This window comes from Crocodylus siamensis, chromosome 2, assembly GCF_052110815.1.
Source record: "Crocodylus siamensis isolate JL-2025a chromosome 2, ASM5211081v1, whole genome shotgun sequence".
NCBI classification, from domain to species: domain Eukaryota; kingdom Metazoa; phylum Chordata; order Crocodylia; family Crocodylidae; genus Crocodylus; species Crocodylus siamensis.
The window spans coordinates 290,645,308-290,664,002 of NC_143396.1; the positions used below are offsets into that span (position 1 = coordinate 290,645,308).

General features: G+C 49.5%; 1 protein-coding gene across 5 annotated transcripts; it reads left to right on the forward strand.

The window, feature by feature from the left end:
- The first annotated feature begins 6,798 nt into the window (after positions 1–6,798).
- Positions 6,799–16,584, forward strand: GNPNAT1 (glucosamine-phosphate N-acetyltransferase 1). Of its 5 annotated transcripts, none has more exons than XM_090034400.1 (6): positions 6,799–6,930; positions 9,503–9,699; positions 10,350–10,412; positions 11,104–11,231; positions 11,496–11,557; positions 15,035–16,584. In XM_090034400.1, exons 2-6 carry the CDS (start codon positions 9,528–9,530, stop codon positions 15,180–15,182), a joined length of 573 nt encoding a protein of 190 aa, XP_089890526.1. In that variant the 5' UTR covers positions 6,799–6,930; positions 9,503–9,527; the 3' UTR covers positions 15,183–16,584. The 5 variants fall into 5 exon arrangements, with proteins under 5 accessions (XP_089890526.1, XP_089890525.1, XP_089890527.1 ...); XM_090034399.1 differs by lacking the exon at positions 6,799–6,930 and adding an exon at positions 6,941–8,018; XM_090034401.1 differs by lacking the exon at positions 6,799–6,930 and adding an exon at positions 6,941–7,742.
- The last annotated feature ends 2,111 nt before the right edge of the window (positions 16,585–18,695 follow it).

Consider the following 18,695-nt stretch of genomic DNA (forward strand, 5'->3'; position numbering starts at 1 on the left):
TGTGAACTGTGATGGTGAATGCATTTTCCATTGCCAAAGGGAACATTTGCTCATTTTAATCTGTCTTAAGTGTAATGCTTAGCACAGCTGTCTCCTCGATTGCATCCTTTAATTTACACCACCGTGCTCACGTATTTCTGAAATTGTACATGAGCTTATCTACCCTTATGCAGGAATTTCTAGATAAATCGCTTATTTTTTTTAATGGGTTAATGCAATGGGAGGATCACTCAGCTCACAGACACAACCCAGTGTTTTGAGCAGCTTAAGAGTTTATCTGCCAGGAAGGCCAAAGCACTTTTCCAGAAAGGATAAAATTATATTTGATGCTCGTGTTATCACTGAGCAGAAGTTCAAAAGGGATCTGTTGTAAAGAGCAAGCTGAGCCATGGTTAAATATTACAGGGTTACCTTGGGTCTCCTTCCCGGGACAGATGCAAGCTGACTGCTTGGGATAGCACAGCCAGGGCCTGACCCAAAGGCAGGAAGACTCCTACTCGATTCAAAAGACATTAGGCCATAACTGTGCACACAAGCGTAGGATCAGCTGCATTCCTATGTGCACAATAAGAACTTCTTTTTATAGAGGCTTTAAAAGACTTTAAACAACTCAAATTTAAACAGCTGTTTTCTGAAAAACTCCCGTCGACCCTGTGCATTCCTTCTTGATACGACTCTTAACAACACGCTCGACTTTCACAATTTCATCACACGTCTCACAGCATCCAGCGTGTTTTCTTGAAAGTATCGGCTACTGGAACCAACCAAGAGCACAAGACTCACAGCTCACCTTTACAAGAACATTTCTAGACTCATATCTGTGAAGAAAAGCTTGCGAACAATAAGCAAATCCACCCCAAATGCTCAGAAACAGGATGGCAAATTATACAGAAGTGTTGTTTTTTCTTTTTTAAATCACAGCATTTTTAAACTATATTTAACAACTTGGGGTGGGAGGGGGTGATTCATGATGTTTTAGACTGGCAAAGGTGTCGAGTTCAAGTAGTACTCCTTGCCCCACAAGAGTATCCAGGACCATAGGAGCAAGCATTAGAAAACTAAATGACAGAATATTTCTGTTCAGAGCCTTTCCCTGAATCTCTTCAAGACAGTGAAATACTTCTCATGGTGGCAGACGACAGAACAAGGAGCAATGGGCTCAAGTTGCAGCAAGGAAAGTTGAGGTTAGATATTAGGATGAATTTTCTCACCAAGAAGGTGGCGAAGCTCTGGAACAGGTCACCCAGAGAGGTAGTGCAATCTCCACCCTTGGAGGTTTTTTAAAGCCCAGGTAGACAAAGTCTTGGCTGGGATGATCTAGCTGGGGCTGGACCCTAATTATGAGTCTGGATTGAGTATTTCTATGCAAGATGTATATACAGATCTGCATCTCTGCTATGAACGCTTTGTTTTACTGTACACCTGCTTTTCTTAACACGTTTTTTTCCAAATTATATTTGGCTTCTTGGCTAAACACTGGACAATTATTTCCAGTGCGGTAGTCTGGTTCCAGATGTTCTTCTCCCTCCATAACTCTAGTTATGGTATAATAAGCCCCAAATAAATACCATTCCCCAAGCTCCAGATGGTCATCTGCATCACTGGAGATCTTTGTCCAAAGCCTGCCAGATTTTTTTCCCTGCAACTTCATTAAGTTATACTGGGTAATATGTAGTTGCTCACAATCTAGCTGAGACTTGGGCACCCTTTCAAGAGACGTCTTCTTCACAGACAGATGTTTCTCATCTGCAAATGATTTTCAGATGAGAAAAGCTAGATGACATACTTCTGCCCTTCATTTAAGTTGCTGAGGATGCTGAGATGGTTTATGTCCTTAGTTTATAGGCTTTTAACATTTCCCATCATTCCACATTTCTGGGGGATTAGATAAAACGTTTTTCATTACAGATTCAGAAGAACCCAAAGAAAGCCGAGCCCATAGGGCATCTGTTTCCAAAACAGGGAGTAAACAATGAGGTTGCCACAAGGGCTGATTCATGTTCCTGCGCTGTGTCATATGGTCGAATGGAGCGAGGGCGTGCTTCCTCCCCTCAGGGAGCAGGGCGGCTCACACCCCATGGATTTGGATTGAGCAAATGCATTGCTCATTTTTCATGGTTCTCAGTGTCCCCGAATAACGAATGTGTGATATCCATGACTTTAAATGGACTTATTCCAGTTCTTTGTGCCATGGATGAGCCAAAGAATATTGCATACTTTTCCTGCCACAAAATACGCCGCAGCTGAACTGGCCTTGATGAGAGTGCATTTACAAGGCAAGCGGGACCGTAACATTTCATCTTGCCTGGCTTAGTCTGTGACAACCAAATCTTGAGTCCACAAAAGCAAATGGAAATTTTCCATTGACTCTTGGGATGCTCATGATGGCCTTGACTAATTGTCCTTAGAAAGGGGGTTGTAAAAAGGGGGTTAAGAGGGAATCCGTTCCATTCTTCCCTGGCTCTGCCGAGAGCTCAGGATATGTATATAGCCAGGACTCAGACATCAGTCAGAGGCAAAACATGTTAACAAAACTCCCCTTTCCCAAAATGTTAATCAATCACTGAAGTTAAGTAGGATTCATTGAAAGGATACACAACAAGGTTTTAACAACCTAAAACTTTTCTCCCTTTCAGCCTTTCATGTCCTAAGGACTGGCCTGTACTCAAAGATTGAGTTCATTGAACTAAAGCATCAAGAAACCAGTTTAATTAAATCAGTCCAACCCCTGCAGGTGGACTATCTAAGGCAGGGCAGGCAATTATTTTGGGCAGAGGGCCGCTTACTAAGTTTTGGAAAGCCATCGAGGGCCACATGACAGGCAGCCAGGGGCAGATAAATATTTTTTTTCCCAATTTTTTAGGGGCCCCACGGGCCAGATAGAATGGCCTGGCGGGCTGCATCCGGCCCACGGGCCACATTTTGCCCAAATCCTTAATCGAATTTATCTTGGGTCATAACCAGTATATTTTTGTAAAAGCTGCAATGAGTAACTCTATCTGATTACAAAATATCTGCACAGTGAAAATGATTCAAATCAAGCCAACTCGTCATAATAACTAAAATAAAAAATTCAGCATACTGCTACTTAGGGAAATTGTAAAACCCTTCAGCCTACCTCTTAGCACTAAATCCTCTCAGAGGAAAGAAAGTGATCCTAAACCAAATTAAGGCCCATTTAGCCACTCTTGACTCAATTTAAGGGTGCCTATGCAAGGGGGCTTTCTCTAGTTTAACAAACCAAACCCATTTAGCTAAACGGGTGCAATGTCTGCATTTGTTTGACATCTCAGGAGGTTGTCGTTGTATTCACTCTTCAGTCCTAGCGAAGTGCCCTGGCCTAGAGGGGACTCAGTATACATCGCAGGATCATAGGGAAGTGGGGGAGGAAGGGACCGCCTTCCCTAAACCATCCCAGCCACGTGTCTGCCCAACCCACTCTTGAAAATGTCCAGGGTGGAGATCCTAGTGTCTCCGGACAGCCTGCCCCAGTGCTCCCGCCCTCAAGTCCTTCCTAATCTCCAATCTAAACTTTCTCTGCTGCAGTTTATTGCCATTGCTCCTAGTCCTGTCCCCCTGCTGCCACGGAGGAATGTCTGCCTCTATCCTCTTCGTGATGATCACCCTGCAGGTATGGGGAGATGGTAATCAAATCCCATCTCCGTTTTCTCCTCTCCAAACTAAATAATTCTGCATCTTTCAGCCTTCCCCCATAAGCCGCATTTCCCAAACCACTAATCATTTTTGTGTCTCTTTGCTGGACTTTTCCAATCGTGCAATACAGGGCCCGAAACAAGCAGAACGAGGCTCCGCTGGTGCCACGTGGGGTGGAAGAACTGTCGCCCTCGATGTACAAGGGACCTCCTGTGAATACAACCCAGGCCACTGGTGGCTTTTTCTGGCGATGAGAGCGCGTTATTGGCTCATCTTCGCTTTACGATCCCTGCGATCCCCAGCTCCTTGTCCGCAGGGCTGCAGCCCAGCTGGCTGTTCCCCGGTCCATAGTTTCATAGTTGGTCGGGTCGGAAGGGACCTGAGTAGATCTTCTAGTCCGACCCCCTGCCTTGGCAGGAAATAATACTGGGGTCAAACGACCCCGGCAAGATGTTCATCCAACCTCCTCTTAAAACCCTCCATGGTAGGAGCCAGCACCACTTCTCTTGGAAGCTGGTTCCAGACCCTAGCTGCGCTGACCGTGAAGTCACGCCTCCTGATGTCTAGCCTAAACCTACCCTCTGCCAGCTCGTGACCGTTATTCCTGGTCACTCCTGGCAGTGCTCGGGGGAACAGGGACTCCCCCAGTGCCTGCTGGTCCCCCCTGACTAGTTTGTAACAGGCCACTAGATCCCCCTCAGCCTTCTCTTGTGGAGGCTGAACAGGTTCAGGTCCCGTAGCCTCTCCCCATAGGGCCTGCCCTGCTGCCCCCGACCATGCGAGTGGCCTCCTCTGGACCCTCTCCATGCTGTCCACGTCCCTCCTGAAGTGCGTTGCCCAGAACTGGACACAGTCCTCCAGCTGCGGCCTGACCAGTGCCGCATAGAGGGGGAGGATCCCCTCCCTGGACCTGCTCGAGATGCATCTGTGGATGCAGGACAAGGTGCGGTTGGCCTTCCTGACCGCGTCCCCACACTGCCGGCCCATGTTCATCTTGGAGTCAATGATGACCCCCAGATCCCCTTCCGCCTCCGTGCTGATAAGAGGGGAGATCCCCAGCCTGTAGGTATGATGCTGGTTGTTCCTCCCCAGGTGCAGCACCTTGCACTTGTCTGTGTTGAAACCCATCCTATTCTCGACCGCCCACCCTTGTAACCTGTCTAGGTCTGACTGTAGCCTGTTGCATCCTTCCAGTGTGCCCACGTCCCCCCACATCTTAGTGTCATCAGCAAATTTGAACAGGTGCTTTTTACCCCCTCATCCAAGTCACTGATGAAGATGTTGAACAGTGCGGGCCCGAGGACCGAGCCCTGGGGGACCCCACTGCCCACGTCCTTCCAGGTCGAACACGACCCGTCCACCACCGCTCTCTGGGTGCGGCCCTCCGGCCAGTTGGCGACACATCTGACTGTGTGGGTGTCGACACCACAGCCCCCAGTTTCTTAATGAGAACAGGGTAAGAGACCGTGTCGAAGGCCTTCCAGAAGTCCAGGAAGACGACGTCCACTGCTACGCCTGCATCTAATGATCTGGTGATCTGATCATAGAAGGCCACCAGGTTGGTCTGACAGGACCTGCCACTGATGAACCCGTGCTGGTTGCCCCTAAGCATGCAGTCCCCTGCTGGCCCCTCCTGGATGTGTGCCAGCATAATTTTCTCAAACAGCTCGCCTAGGATCGAGGTAAGACTAACTGGCCTATAGTTCCCCGGGTCCTCCTTCCTGCCTTTTTTGAAGATGGGAACCACGTTGGCCCTCTTCCAGTCCTCCGGCACCACACCAGAGCACCACGAGTGCTCGTAAAGCCGTGCCAGGGGACTTGCAATGACCTCGGCCAGTTCCTTTAGAACTCTAGGGTGGAGATCATCCGGGCCGGCTGACTTGAATATGTCCAACCCCTCCAGAAGCTCCCTAACTAAATCCTCGCTAACCCGTGGCCCAGGTGTGCCTCCCCCGGGGCCCGAGGGGCCCAGCAGGGTGGTGGCTGTTCTGGTCCCTACTTAGGAAGACGGAGGCAAAGAAATTGTTAAATGTGTTAGCTTTGTCGTCTGGGTCCGACCCCCTGCCATGGCAGGAAAGAGCACTGGTGTCAAATGACCCCAGCAAGGTGTTCATCCAACCTCCTGTTAAAGCCCCCCAGGGTAGGAGCCTGCACCACTTCCCTTGGAAGCTGGTTCCAGACCCTAGCCGCCCTGACCGTGAAGTCGCGCCTCCTGATGTCTAGTCCGGATCTCCCCTCTGCCAGCTTGTGACCGTTATCTGTAGTCGCTCCTGCAGCGTGTACAATTACTGCAACTAAAACCACCCCCCACGGACGCTCCGGGCCGTCTGCAACCGGCTGAGTAAGCCCGGGGTAAACTGGCATCAGGGCGCTGGGCGTGACTCGCACGGAGGAGAGGTTCAACCCCGTCACCCTTGGGCTGCGCGAGAACAACCTGAGTCATGTCGGTGGCTTCCGTGGTGACGCGTGATTCACTGGGAGGGTACAAGCCCAGTGAGGACCGGGGGAATCCTCCAGCAGAAACGCCCGTTTTGCCACTCGTGCCCGACGAGCCTCGCACTCCGCGTGCGCACGGCTCCGGCCTTGGCTCTTCAGGAAGCGGGAAACGGCGTCGTGGACTAACGGCGACTTTTCTTTACGGGGGCAAAAAAGCGTCGTCCGCCGTGCCGCGGGTCCCACACGGGCCCTGCGCGGAGGAGAGTGGCCAGCGCCGGGCACAGGAGACGTTTGCGAGGCCCCGGTGATGCCGGTCGCGGTCGTGGATGCCACCTGCCCGCACGGGAAGTCGTCGTCCCACGACGCCCCGGGGCAGAGCGCGCCACGAGCGCGGACCAAGGGTCGTGGCGGCGGGACGAGGGTGAAGAGGGCGGGCCGGGGCCCTGCGCTAACTCGAGAAGTGTTTTTACTGCGCGTGGGGCCCGTCCGCGTTGGCCAGAACGCGGCGTGCCGGGGGGGAGCCGCGGGCCTGGCGCACACCCGTGCCCCCGCGGGCACCTCGCGGCCGCAGGGTGCCGCTCCCGCCCATTTCACAGCCGGGGACACCGAGGCCGGGCAGCGCCTCAGAGGCCGGCGGGGTGGGAGGGGTCGCCCCGCCCACCAGGGGGCGCGGCCTTGCCCGGCGCGGAGCAAGGCCGAGCGGCGCCTTGCCCGGAGTGAGGCGGGGCGAGCGCCGGGCCGGGCGCTGCGATTGGCGGCGCGGCCGCCTGCGCGTCGGCCCCGCCCCTGCCACGTCCCGGCCCAGTGCGGCGCCGCCGTGCCCGGCCCGCGCCCGCAGCGGTGAGTGGGGCCGCGGCGCCGCACGTGGGGGGCTGCGGGGGGGCACTGCATGAGGGGCCGGCGTGGGCGCCCTCGCCGTCCCAAAGCCGCGGCGCCGTCGCGCTCCCCCGGGAGCTCCTGCTGCCCTCCCACGGCGCTGCCCCGCTCCTTCCGGCAGCTCCTCCGGCGCCGGGGCCGTCGCTGCTCCGGTGCTCGGCCCGCGCCTGGGGTCGTTGCCGGCGGTAGGGCACTCGCAGGCGGCGCTGCTGTGGCCAGGCCGGCTCCCGTGGCTGTTCGGCTGGCGAGGATGCTCCTAGCGCGCCGGCCCTCGCCGCCGCTTCGCAGGCGCCGGGATCGGGCCCGGCGCTCGCAGGCTTCAGGGCCGGGGCCGGGGCCGGGGCCGAGCCGTAGCGCTGCGTCGCGTGGCGGGGTTCCTCGCTTGGTCCTAGGCGGCCTGGCTGAGGCACGGAGGGATCTCCCCGAACGTGGACTTCCCTCGGACAAGGCCGGCTCTCCCTTTTCAGCCTGTCTTTTTTCTTTTGACTACAGGAGAATGAGAGCACAGCTTTGCTCTTGCAAAGAGCTCAGACCACAGACCTTTATTTGAAACCTCGGGGCTTATCTCTCGGGTCCTGTTTGCACACCTGGCGGTGCTAACGCTGCGTGCGTGGCAGCACAGTGAGGCAGGGCGCAGCGGGGCGGAAAGCACCGCTCTGCCCTCGGCGTGCCTGCGCCTTCCCTAACGCAGCGCTCGGGTTACCTCCAGCTTCAGCGTGGCAGAGAAGGTCGTTTGAGAAGGGTTTTGTTAGCGTGCGATTAGCTGTGAGTTCTGGGTAAGCTTTCTTCCGAGAGGCGAGTAGCAGCATCGGGATAATCCGCCAGCTGGAATTAGAGATGAGCGTCGAAACTTAATCTGATGCGCCTTTAGTTACTGCACGAAGTACCGGGGCTATTGCCCGAACTACGATGACTTAGGTCTGTTCAGCCGTGTCATTATTTGTGAAAAACCAGTAGTGGTGGCGCCCATTCCTCTGCAGACACCCCCGTGCCTTGGAGCTGAAGAGCTGGGAGCCAGAAGACCTGGATTCTTCTTCCCGGAGTGGCGCACGGTTTGTGGGTCCTTATGGAGGCCACGTAACCCCTTTTCCTGCTGTTTCCCCATCTCTCTAATGGGGATCACAAAGGAGTCCGATTGTTCGCATAGTGTGGAGAGATCCATAGATATCTATATATATAGTACAGATATAGATAGATCTATATATAGACATGTCGATATCTGTGTAGATCTATCTATAGAGATCTATATGTCTGTGTGTGTATCGATAGATAGGTAGATAGATAGATGAGAGAGATGTGCATGTATATATAATGGCAATGGGGAAGTTCTGGGGATTGTGCAGTACTATTTGTTATAAAGGGTGGAGGCTTTATTGGTATTTACTCAGCACACAGCCACACCACAGGCTTCACATTTCCGTACCTCACTGCTTGTGGGAAAAGGGTGTGTATCCGAAGGCCGCTGTAAACCCGCGGGAGCTTTCCTGTTGCACTTCAGATGCTGCCTTCTGATCGGAGCCTTCTCTGCTGCAGTGTCCATCAGATGCCTCCTAGATAACGTACTCGGGAGGGTTTTTCCCTACCAACGACGTACATTTGAAAAAACGCTTTTCGTAGAATTAATAAGGATCCCATTCAGAATAAGTTTTATTGCACTCTTGCATGTGCTGAAGTATACCTGAAGCAAACTCTACCTGTGCTTGAAAAGTGGTAGCTTTGTACATCTCTCTCTCTCAAGGGAGGAATTTAACCTTGAGAAACTCCTTTGGTGAGCTCTCGTTCATCACATCAGATACTGTAGTTAGAAGCCACAAAAAGCTGGAGTAACTTGCCTCTTGCAAGAGAGATCAGCAAAATGTATTCCCTGGTTTCCTTCATTGTTTTTTCCAAGCCATAAAAAACAATTGCTTTGCATTACTTTTTCAGTGGTGGGATGGTTGGTACACTGTAACCTTGATAGATTTACTTTATCTGTTTAAAGAGGCGGTGAGGGTTACTCCTGGTAGAGACTGTGTTTGCTTTTGTAAATTTGCAAGTTAGATTGCACAGGCAGAGCCAACGCTACTCCATAAAAAGTAGATTGCCCAAAGAAGCAGAGATGTCTCTTTAGCAAGACTACTGTCTGTACAGCTTAGAGAACCAGTGACACTGTTTTTTCGGGGTGCTGGAGCCTCTTTGAAGTAGGTACCTCTAGTTCCCTAGCTACGCATCCCATACAAAATCTACTCCAGTTGCCTTTATTCCATATAAAAATTGATCATTTTTCCTTGGCACAAAAATCATGTTGCTGTTCAGTGGACTTAGGCATTACAGAACCTCAGAGTGTATGCTTTTCATGTTTGTTTAACCCCAAATCCTGGCAGGCTCTAGTTTAAATAGTGCAGCTGCTGATAAAATAAATACAAATTGAGATTTCATTAACCTTTCCCTGCATTGGAGAGGAAATCTGTTACTCTGCAGTTAGCAGGCATGCAAAGTTATATATCCTGAATCCATCCCAACGGTGTTTCTTACAGAGCGCACATTTCTGTTTCAGTCCTCCTGTTGCAACCATTGCAGCCATGATGCCTGTCACAGCTGTGATGCCTGATGATACGCCGATGTTTGACCCGAATATCCTTCATGAGCTGGACTGGAGCAAGAACACGGCAATGTTTTCTCCTGCCATTTCTCCATTAGATCCAGGGGATGGATTAGTTATGAGACCTCTCTGCACTGCTGATTTAAATAGAGGTAGAGTCCTGTTCTGTTTCCCACTGCTGAATGACTGTTGTGGATGAGCGTTGTTCGCTGCCGTGTGTTACGTGACGTGGAAAAAGTTTTAGGTTGAAATAGGGAAAATCGGATTTGAAAAGACAGCTCATTAGTGAAGTTATTTAGCTAGTCAATAAAAATGTGAACTGGTTACTTGGCGTTAGATTGTCTTTGCTCTAATTCACACGCCTCCTCATCTTCCATCAAGCTGTGTTTTGCTTTTAATTCATTATGCTAAGCAGTTGCCTTGCTTCTGGTGCGGATTTGAAGTTCACTTAAAAATTTAGTAACGCACACCCAGCACGTGTGTGCTTCAATATGTACTTGAATGCAGTGACGTACGGAGACGTCGTGTCCCCTTCTCATCAGTCATGTTGCGGTACTGGAGCATTGTTCTATGTGGAACGTGGTTAAGCTGTTTTTGTGTGGTGGGAAATCAAAGTGATCAGGGAAAATCCCATGATCCTGCGGGTATCTCCTTATTCCCTTTATATGGGTGCAACTCCCTGGCCAAATATGTACAGCTCTTGTTTAATCGGTTGGGCACTTAAGCCTGTAGGATTTAAGTTTGCGCCGGAAATGCTGGAGTGAGATGCTAATTGCATACCTTCCTTTCTTTCCTCCTGTAGGATTTTTTAAGGTTCTGGGTCAGCTGACGGAAACGGGAGTGGTCAGCCCAGAGCAGTTTATCAGTGAGTACATCGCTGTTTCTTGCTGTTTTAGAAGGGATGGCTGGGAAGAGGAAAATACTGATGTGGACAGCAAATGTGTTCCCCTTGACTTCTGTACCTGAGGTCTGGCTGGACAGTGTCAGCTGGGCTGGTTGAGCCAGCTCTCTCCAGGCAGATTTCAACATTTTGGAGGGTGACTTGCAAAATTCACAGCCACTGTGACGCTGATTTGTCTGTCCTGGGGGACTGCCGGGTTGGCAAAGTGGGAACTTCCCTAATGACTGGATGTTTCCAGTTGGAGGAAGATGGCACACGGTCGCGGTCATTACTGCTCACGTTTCAAAACTGGGGCTTGCTTTTGCTCCTCTTGAGCTGATGAGTTTGTTTCACGGGCCTGCCCATCGAACTAACAGACCTTTGGCTCTAGAGCGGCAGCTCTTCTGCAGCTAAAACCCTGGGGAAGTTGTTTCCTGCTTTGCCCCAGCCCTGTGCACTCGTCTCATCCTAATTTGATGTTGATGGTTTTTGATGCTGGGATTGTGTTACTTGTCATTTTTCGAAAGTCTCAGTCACCTTTTTGGATGGCAGTGTTGAATTCTGCAGTGCTCTGAGCTGGAATTCATCCTTCAAATTGGGTTTTAAGCATTAAAACTGACAGCTGTGCAGTCAGAGGACCCTGGCACATGCCTGTCTTGCTATCCTGTTTCCACAGAAACCTTTGAACACATGAAGAGATCTGGAGATTACTACATTACTGTCGTGGAAGATACAAATCTAGGGCAGATTGTTGCTACAGCAACACTGGTTATAGAGCATAAATTCACTCATTCGTGTGCAAAGGTATGTATTATTGCAACCTGCAATGCCAGAAGTATTCCTATTAAGCTAATTGTACTTAGTAAGGTTTTTAGCCATTAACTGACAAATTAAGCAAAATTAGATCAGGCTGTTCTGCTGAGGCAGTTTAAAGGCAATTTAGGATCTCTCTTCTCTGAGTACTTGACAAAATAGGTAACTGATGCGAGAAGAGATTCGTTTGTCTGTTCTTTCTGAAACTTGACTTGGGCCCTGTATTAAGCTAAACTCACACTCGTGTTCCCACAGAGAGGCAGGATAGAAGATGTTGTGGTCAGTGGGGAATGCAGAGGAAAGCAGCTTGGCAAACTGTAAGTACTTCACATCCTTTATCTCGTGACACCAGGCAGGCGTGGAGCCGCTCTTCGCATCTGGTTTCTAGTGTCTGTTAACAAAGAGAGTAGAGGTGTTTGGAAGAGGGTATACTGATCCAGAGCTTGACCCAAGTGGAGTAAATGTCTAATCTGTGTGTGTACATGCAAACCCCTGGCATATCATCATGCTGGTGGAAGGTCAGGGTTCACCGGCTGTAATCTCAGTATGGACAGGATAAAGCAAGTGTCTGTCTGTCACAATCTGACTGGAATCAATGTCTTCACTTTTGGGCATGTGCTACTACCATCCTGGAAATGCCCTCGAGTTGGACTCCTTTCCCCAGTAAGGAGCAATACCTTCTAGCACTTCTCCCTGCACCTCACCCACTTACGAACAGCCTTTTCTAAATGAGGTATAACCATCGGTGTTCTTACTTCTGGGCTTCAGCTTTCCAGATGAGCCTGGAAAAACTTGCCAAAATCTTAAAGAATTTTGGACCTGAAAGACAATCTGTCATTGAAGCACAAGGCAGGATTTCTGTTGGCAGTTGTCTAAATAGCAAAGACCAACAGCAAATACAGCATCAGCAGGGGCCAGCGTGTTGTTCTCTTTGTGTGCTCTATCAGCCGCTTCACGCCCAGATTCATAGATTCCAGGGTCGGAAGGGACCTCGGTGGGCCAGCCAGTCGGACCCCCCTGCCCTGGCAGGCAAGAAAAGGGTCACCAAACCTGGAATCATGTGATCCCAGCCAGGTACCTGTCCAGTCTCCTCTTGAACATCACCAAGCATGGGGCAAGCACCACCTCCCTTGGAAGTCCGTTCCAGATCCTGGCAGCCCTAACCGTGAAGAACTTTTTTGTAATGCCCGGTCTAAACCTACTCTCCAAAGCTTATGGCCATTGTTCCTTGTCATAGAATCATAGAAGTAGGGTTGAAGGGACGTTGTAGATCTTCAAGTCCGACCCCCTGCCTGGGTGGGAGAAAAACTGGACTCAAATGATCCCAGCTAGGTAGGCATCAAACCTCCTCTTAAAGACCCCCAGGGTAGGAGCCAGCACCACTGCCCTCGGAAGTTGGTTCCAGCTCCCAGCCGCCCTAATTGTGAAGTAGTTGTTGCAGATGTCTAATCTAAACCTCCTCTCCAGTAATTTGTGTCCATTATTCTTTGTCATGCCAGGGGGTGCTCGGGGAAACTGTGTCTCCCCCAGACCCTTCTGGTCCCCCCCAGTGAGTTTATAGACAGTCACCAGGCCCCCTTGTCATTCCAGGGGTGCCCTGGTGAACAGATCATCACCTACTTCATGCTGCTCTCCCCTTATGAATTTGTATGCTGCCACAAGGTCTCCTCTCAGCCTTCTCTTAGTCTTGGCTGAAGAGTTTAAGGTTCTCTTAGTCTTTCCTTGTAGAGCCTTCCCTGCAGGCCTCCAGTCAGGAGAGTGGCTCTTCTTTGGACCCTCTCCAGGTTGTCTGCATCCTGCTTGAACTGTGGTGTCCAGAACTGGACACAGTACTCCAGCTGTGGCCTGGCCTGTGCCGTGTAGAGAGGGATAATCACCTCCCAGGACCTGTTTGTGAAGCACCTATGGGTGCACGACAAGGTGCGATTGGCTCTGCTGACTACTTCATCACATTGACGACTCATGTTCATCCTGGAGTCAGCAGTGACTCCAAGATCTCTTTCTGCCTCACTGGTGCTGAGAAGGTTGTCCTCCAGCCTATAGATATGATGGCAGTTCTTCCTCCCTAGATGAAGCACCTTGCACTTGTCCTTATTGAATTGCATCCTGTTGCTGTCTGCCCACTTCCCCAACCTGTCGAGGTTGGCCTGGATCTGGTCCCTCCTCTCTAGGGTGTTAGCTTCACTCCATATTTTAGTGTCATCCATGAATTTGGACAGGGTGCTTATGGTTTCATAGTTGGTAGAGTTGGAAGGGACCTGAGCAGATCACAAAGTCGAACCCCCTGCCATGGGCAGGAAAGAGTACTTGGGTCACATGACCCTGGCAAGGTGTTCATCCAGCCTCCTTTTAAAGCCCCCCAGGGCAGGAGCCAGCACCACTTTGCTTGAAAGTTGGTCCCAGACCCTAGCCGCCCTGACACTGAAGTTGCGCCTCCTGATGTCTAGTCTGAATCTCCCCTCTGCCAGCTTGTGACCGTTATTCCTGGCCACTCCTGGCGGTGCTCGGGGGAACAGGGACCCCCCCCAATGCCTGCTGGTCCCCTCTGACTAGTTTGTAACAGGCCACAAGATCCCCCTCAGCCTTCTCTTGTGGAGGCTGAACAGGTTCAGGTCCCATCGCCTCTCCTCATAGGGCCTGCCCTGCTGTCCCCTGACCATGCGAGTGGCCTCCTCTGGACCCTCTCCATGCTGTCCACATCCCTCCTGAAGTGCGGCACCCAGAACTGGACGCAGTCCTCCAGCTGCGGCCTGACCAGTGCCGCATGGAGGGGGAGGATCACCTCCCTGGACCTGCTCGAGATGCATCTGTGGATGCAGGACAAGGTGCGGTCGGCCTTCCTGACCGCGTCCCCACACTGCCGGCCCGTGTTCATCTTGGAGTCAGTGATGACTCCAAGATCCTTTTCTGCCTCTGCCCTGACGAGAAGGGAGTTCCCCAACCTGTAGGTATGGTGCTGGTTGTTCCTCCCCAGGTACAGCACCTTGCACTTGTCGGCGCTGAATCCCATCCTGTTCTCATCCGCCTACCCCTGTAACCTGTCCAGGTCCGATTGCAGCCTATTCCTCCCTTCTAGCATGCCCACATCCCCCCACATCTTAGTGTCATCAGCAAATTTGAACAGGCGCTTTTTACCCCCTTGTCCAAGTCACTGATGAAGATGTTGAACAGCACCGGCCCCAGAACTGAGCCCTGGGGGACTCCACTGCCCATGTCCTTGCAGGTTGACACCGACCCATCCACCACCACTCTGAGTGCGACTCTTGAGCCAGTTTGCTACCAGTCTACTGTATAATCATCCAAGGCAGATGGAAGAGAAAAAGAGTTTTGTAAAGTTTTCAGTACTGTAGGGTTAAGAGTATCTACTCAGTGATATATTTCCTTCCCATGTTAAACATTCTCATTGCGTGACTGATTACAAGTGCGCACTAAGCATGATGAAATGAATACTCCACATTTTCCATGTGAATAATTAATCTGTTTAATTCATGGAAGTAACATTTTTTTTAAATACATGGCCGTCCAACTTCTTAGGGGTCAAGAGCCTCGTGACACAGGCCGCACGGGGGGAACCACACTAGTGCTAGCCATAGGCCCCCAAGCTGCGCTCCCCTTTGGCCCCCGGTTACTGCATGTGGTCCCCACCTTGGCCCTTGCGCTGCACTGTGGGCTTCCCCGTGAATAGTATACATGTATAGTTTGAAGTGTTTTGTGTTCCTCCTGCTGAATTAAAGGCTGACTGATGCAGTGCTGGTTTAAATAACTATTGTTTGGGTGTGTTTGTCTCTTTTCAGCTTAATGTCTACCCTTACATTGTTAAGTAAGAGACTGAACTGTTACAAAATTACTCTGGAGTGTCTGCCAAAAAATGTGGCTTTCTATAAAAAGTTTGGATATTCAGTATCTGAAGAAAAGTACATGTTTCAACGGTTTTTCGATTAAGAACTTCTTCTAGCTCATCTTTTGTAAAGACTGTTGGTGAAAGATCCTGCGCTACAACCTATTTTTTTTTTTTTGGTGGAAAATTAAAATTATTTCTTGCTGCAAATACAGTGACCCTTATAGATACTGGACAACGAATTGTGCAAAACCTGCAACCTTACTGGCATTGTAGAAGTTTTCTTTGGGGTGTGAAGATGAGCTGGTTAGAACTAATTTTACTACTGTTCAGTCTGAGTGAAGCTTTTTTTGTTCTTAGCTGGGTTCCGAGAGACTATTATAAAGGGGATGGTTTTTAACCAAAGGTATATATTTTTATCTCAAATTTTTTCTTGTCTCGTATTTTTCTAACGTTTTGCGCTTATTTCCTTGGTAGTCAAAGTGCAGGTAGCGGGGTTGGGCTTCTGCCTGAGCATCCCTGGGGAAAATGTAACTTGTATAGGGACGCTTTGTGTTACATAAACAGCAAAGCAGAATAGTACTAGTTTAACTTCAACCGTGACTCTAAATGCTGGTGACATGAATGTACAGAAAGCTTCCTAGGCACCATCTTCCCAAAATTCAGCTATGTGCTTCCCTTGCAATCTATTCAGTCCAGGTTGTGTACTGTAGATAATTACTGGTTTTGCCACGGTTGATATTCCAGACATATACAATGTATTCCAATAGCCAACTAAATGAATAAGAATTCAAGCCCTGTCCTTTAGTGACTACCCTGAAGCTTTCACAGCGGTGAGTTATTAATCTGTGAAACAAACCCAAAGTTATAATTGCCTAAAGTGTAAAACAGTTCCCATCTTTGGTGAGACTATCCTTGTTTCTATTCTGCTTAGAAGTAATGTCATTTGAGGACAGGAGTTTAACTCCTGCCTCTGAAAAGGCAGTGGCATGTTCAGTCGGACTGACTTGCTGCACTTGAATTCCACTGGGCCAGGTCTGCAGTCTTTGAGGCTAACTGCTTGTGCATATTTTGTAAAGAAATCCCAAATCCTGGTCCAAAAGGCTTGATGCTGCTTCGGCTCACCCTTTCTGCTATTAACATCGGATAAGTTATTTTTAGCACTTTTTGCCACTGAGAGAAAAAAAGAAATGCAAACCCCTTTGTTTCAACGGGGACTTTTGTGTGAAGAGTGACAAGTCCTCGTGTTATGAATAGGGCATTATAAGTACATGAAGGTTACAACAGAACAGCTAGTCTTGTTTGTGAACAATTAAGCTTACAAAATGTTCTTTCATTGCAGTGTTGAAGACTACTTTAAATTGTGGGGCTTCTATTTAATGTGACTGATGGTACTCTGCTTAATATGTTGTTTCCTTGATGGTGATTAGGTTTTATTTATTGATTGATCTTTGTTTTGTTTTTTATTAAAAAATGTTTAAGCTAAAATAAATGAAGACTGCCAAATAGTTTTCTTTTTCTTTTATAGTTACCACCCACTGCCCTGGCTCCAGTTAACCTGTGGCGCTGCACTGTACTGCCCAGGGAGGCAGGGCTGGGCTCACGGGCTGCCGTGAAAACTTATAGCTCTATCATGCCTGTCTTTGGGAACAGGATAAAATGCAGAGTTAGTGAGTGTGAATGAGCATTGGTGTGGGCGCAGGCACTGGTGGCATAAGCCTGTCATGTGCCACCTTGGACAAATGCAATGGATTTTGCTCCTTACCATTATAATTAAGGCTGAATTGCATCTAACTGTAAATAGGGTGTATTACAGTAGATAAACTAGAAGACCTAAACAGGCTTGGACCCTCAGCAGTTAGTGAGTGTGAAGGGAGCAGCACGGCACCTAGCTTGTATCAAGATAAAACTGAAATGCTGAAGGCGTCGGTGAGGTCCATGTTTGACAGAGCCTTTGCTGGGAGAAGTCCAGCTCATCTGCATCCTTTCAGCTCTGGCCTGAGCTCTCCACAATATCATTCATTCTGAGCTATGCACCTGCCCAGATGTGACAGAGGCTACTTGCCAGGCCCCAGCAGACTCGCTAGCAAAAGAACTCCTTGTCTGAAGGTATCTTTTCTTCCCAAGCTCCAGGAGTACAGCATCTTCATCCCGAATCGACACTGATTTGAAGATCTAACTAGGTTTGTAAAATATCTATGGTAGGAAAAGCTTGAAAAATATTTGTTGCAATGCTCTATGTTGAAGAATTGCACTGTTGGCATAGAAAGCAAGCCTCACTGATGGGTTGAAGAAGTGACTTAGTTTGCAGGCAAAGGAACGAACAGTAAGTTTAAGCTATTGAATTTAAATGATTTGGGAAGAGATGTAGCAAGGTGATGTGGGACCTGCTGGTTAACATTAGTTAAACTTCTAAAAAAAAAAAGGGGGGGGGATTTTGCAAAACTTTCCCTCTCCCCCATTGAAAACAATAACTTTTAAATGGACTGTTCAAATGTCACCCCTCTCCAGCTACTTGTAAGAAAGGGTGAAGTGCACCTTGCACAGCTGGCTAATGCTAACAAGAAAATGCAGGGCATTTGGCCAAGAGTCCTGCAGTGTAAAATACTTTGTGCAGAATTAGCCTGGAATAATATTAGACAAGAGGCATAAAGTCAAGCAAATGTAGATACCAGGCATAACAAATATGCTTAGCTACTGTAGTTCTTTATGGCCTTAGCCCTGCATAGCACTTCAGGTGGCAAATCTAGAGCCCTTTCAGCTACTGCCAAGTTCCTTGCGCATTTGGGCTTCCCATCAGTAAGTCTGGGCAGGATTCCCCTGCCTTCTGTGCCTCTAAGGCCCGCCACCGACCACAGGTGAGACCTTGGATTCAAATGTCTTCTCCTGATTTGGAACAGAGATTTGAAGTCAGGTATCGTTTCTTTCATGAGCGCCTTACTCGCTAGGCAGCAGACTACTGCAGGTCCACCTCTGTCACTGGCGAAAGCTGTCTGGTTTGTACAGAAGCGGCACAGCCACTACAGAGAAAGTGAGACATCTACTCTAGAACATCCTGTAGGTGCCTGGTGGTTAGGATGCTTGCATAGGACATTTGGGTGCAAATCCCTGCTCCAGGTCAGGCAGAGGAGGAGGTTTGTGCCTGTGACTCCCAAAAAGAGTGAGGAGCCGCCTCCACCCAGAGACAGGAGACAACTTCCTAAAACATTTCAGCTTTGCTGCTGTACCTGCCATTATGTGCACAGCTTCCTCTTCAATGTTATACCATCGGAGTCCCGTTCTTCGAGGTCTAACTCTTCTCTTACCTTGCGTATAGGGAGACTGGGGGCCTAATCTAGGGCTGTAGATTTCCCCAAGGCAGCAGTGTCTACCAGTTAAGCACTGAGACTCTAAACCACTCTTCAAGGATTTGGATCCTAGTGCTGCAAGAGAAAGATGGAGAATAGCACCAGCAAGGTGGCAGAAGTGACACACAGCCACGGTTGGCATGGTGCCCATTAGCCATGTCTTGGGAAATTGCCTTCTGGACTGAGTGAAGTACCAACCAAGCTGTCTCAGCAGCAGGCTAATCTTCATACAGGAAAAGCTTATAAAAAAGGTACCTGCTCCTTCATTTT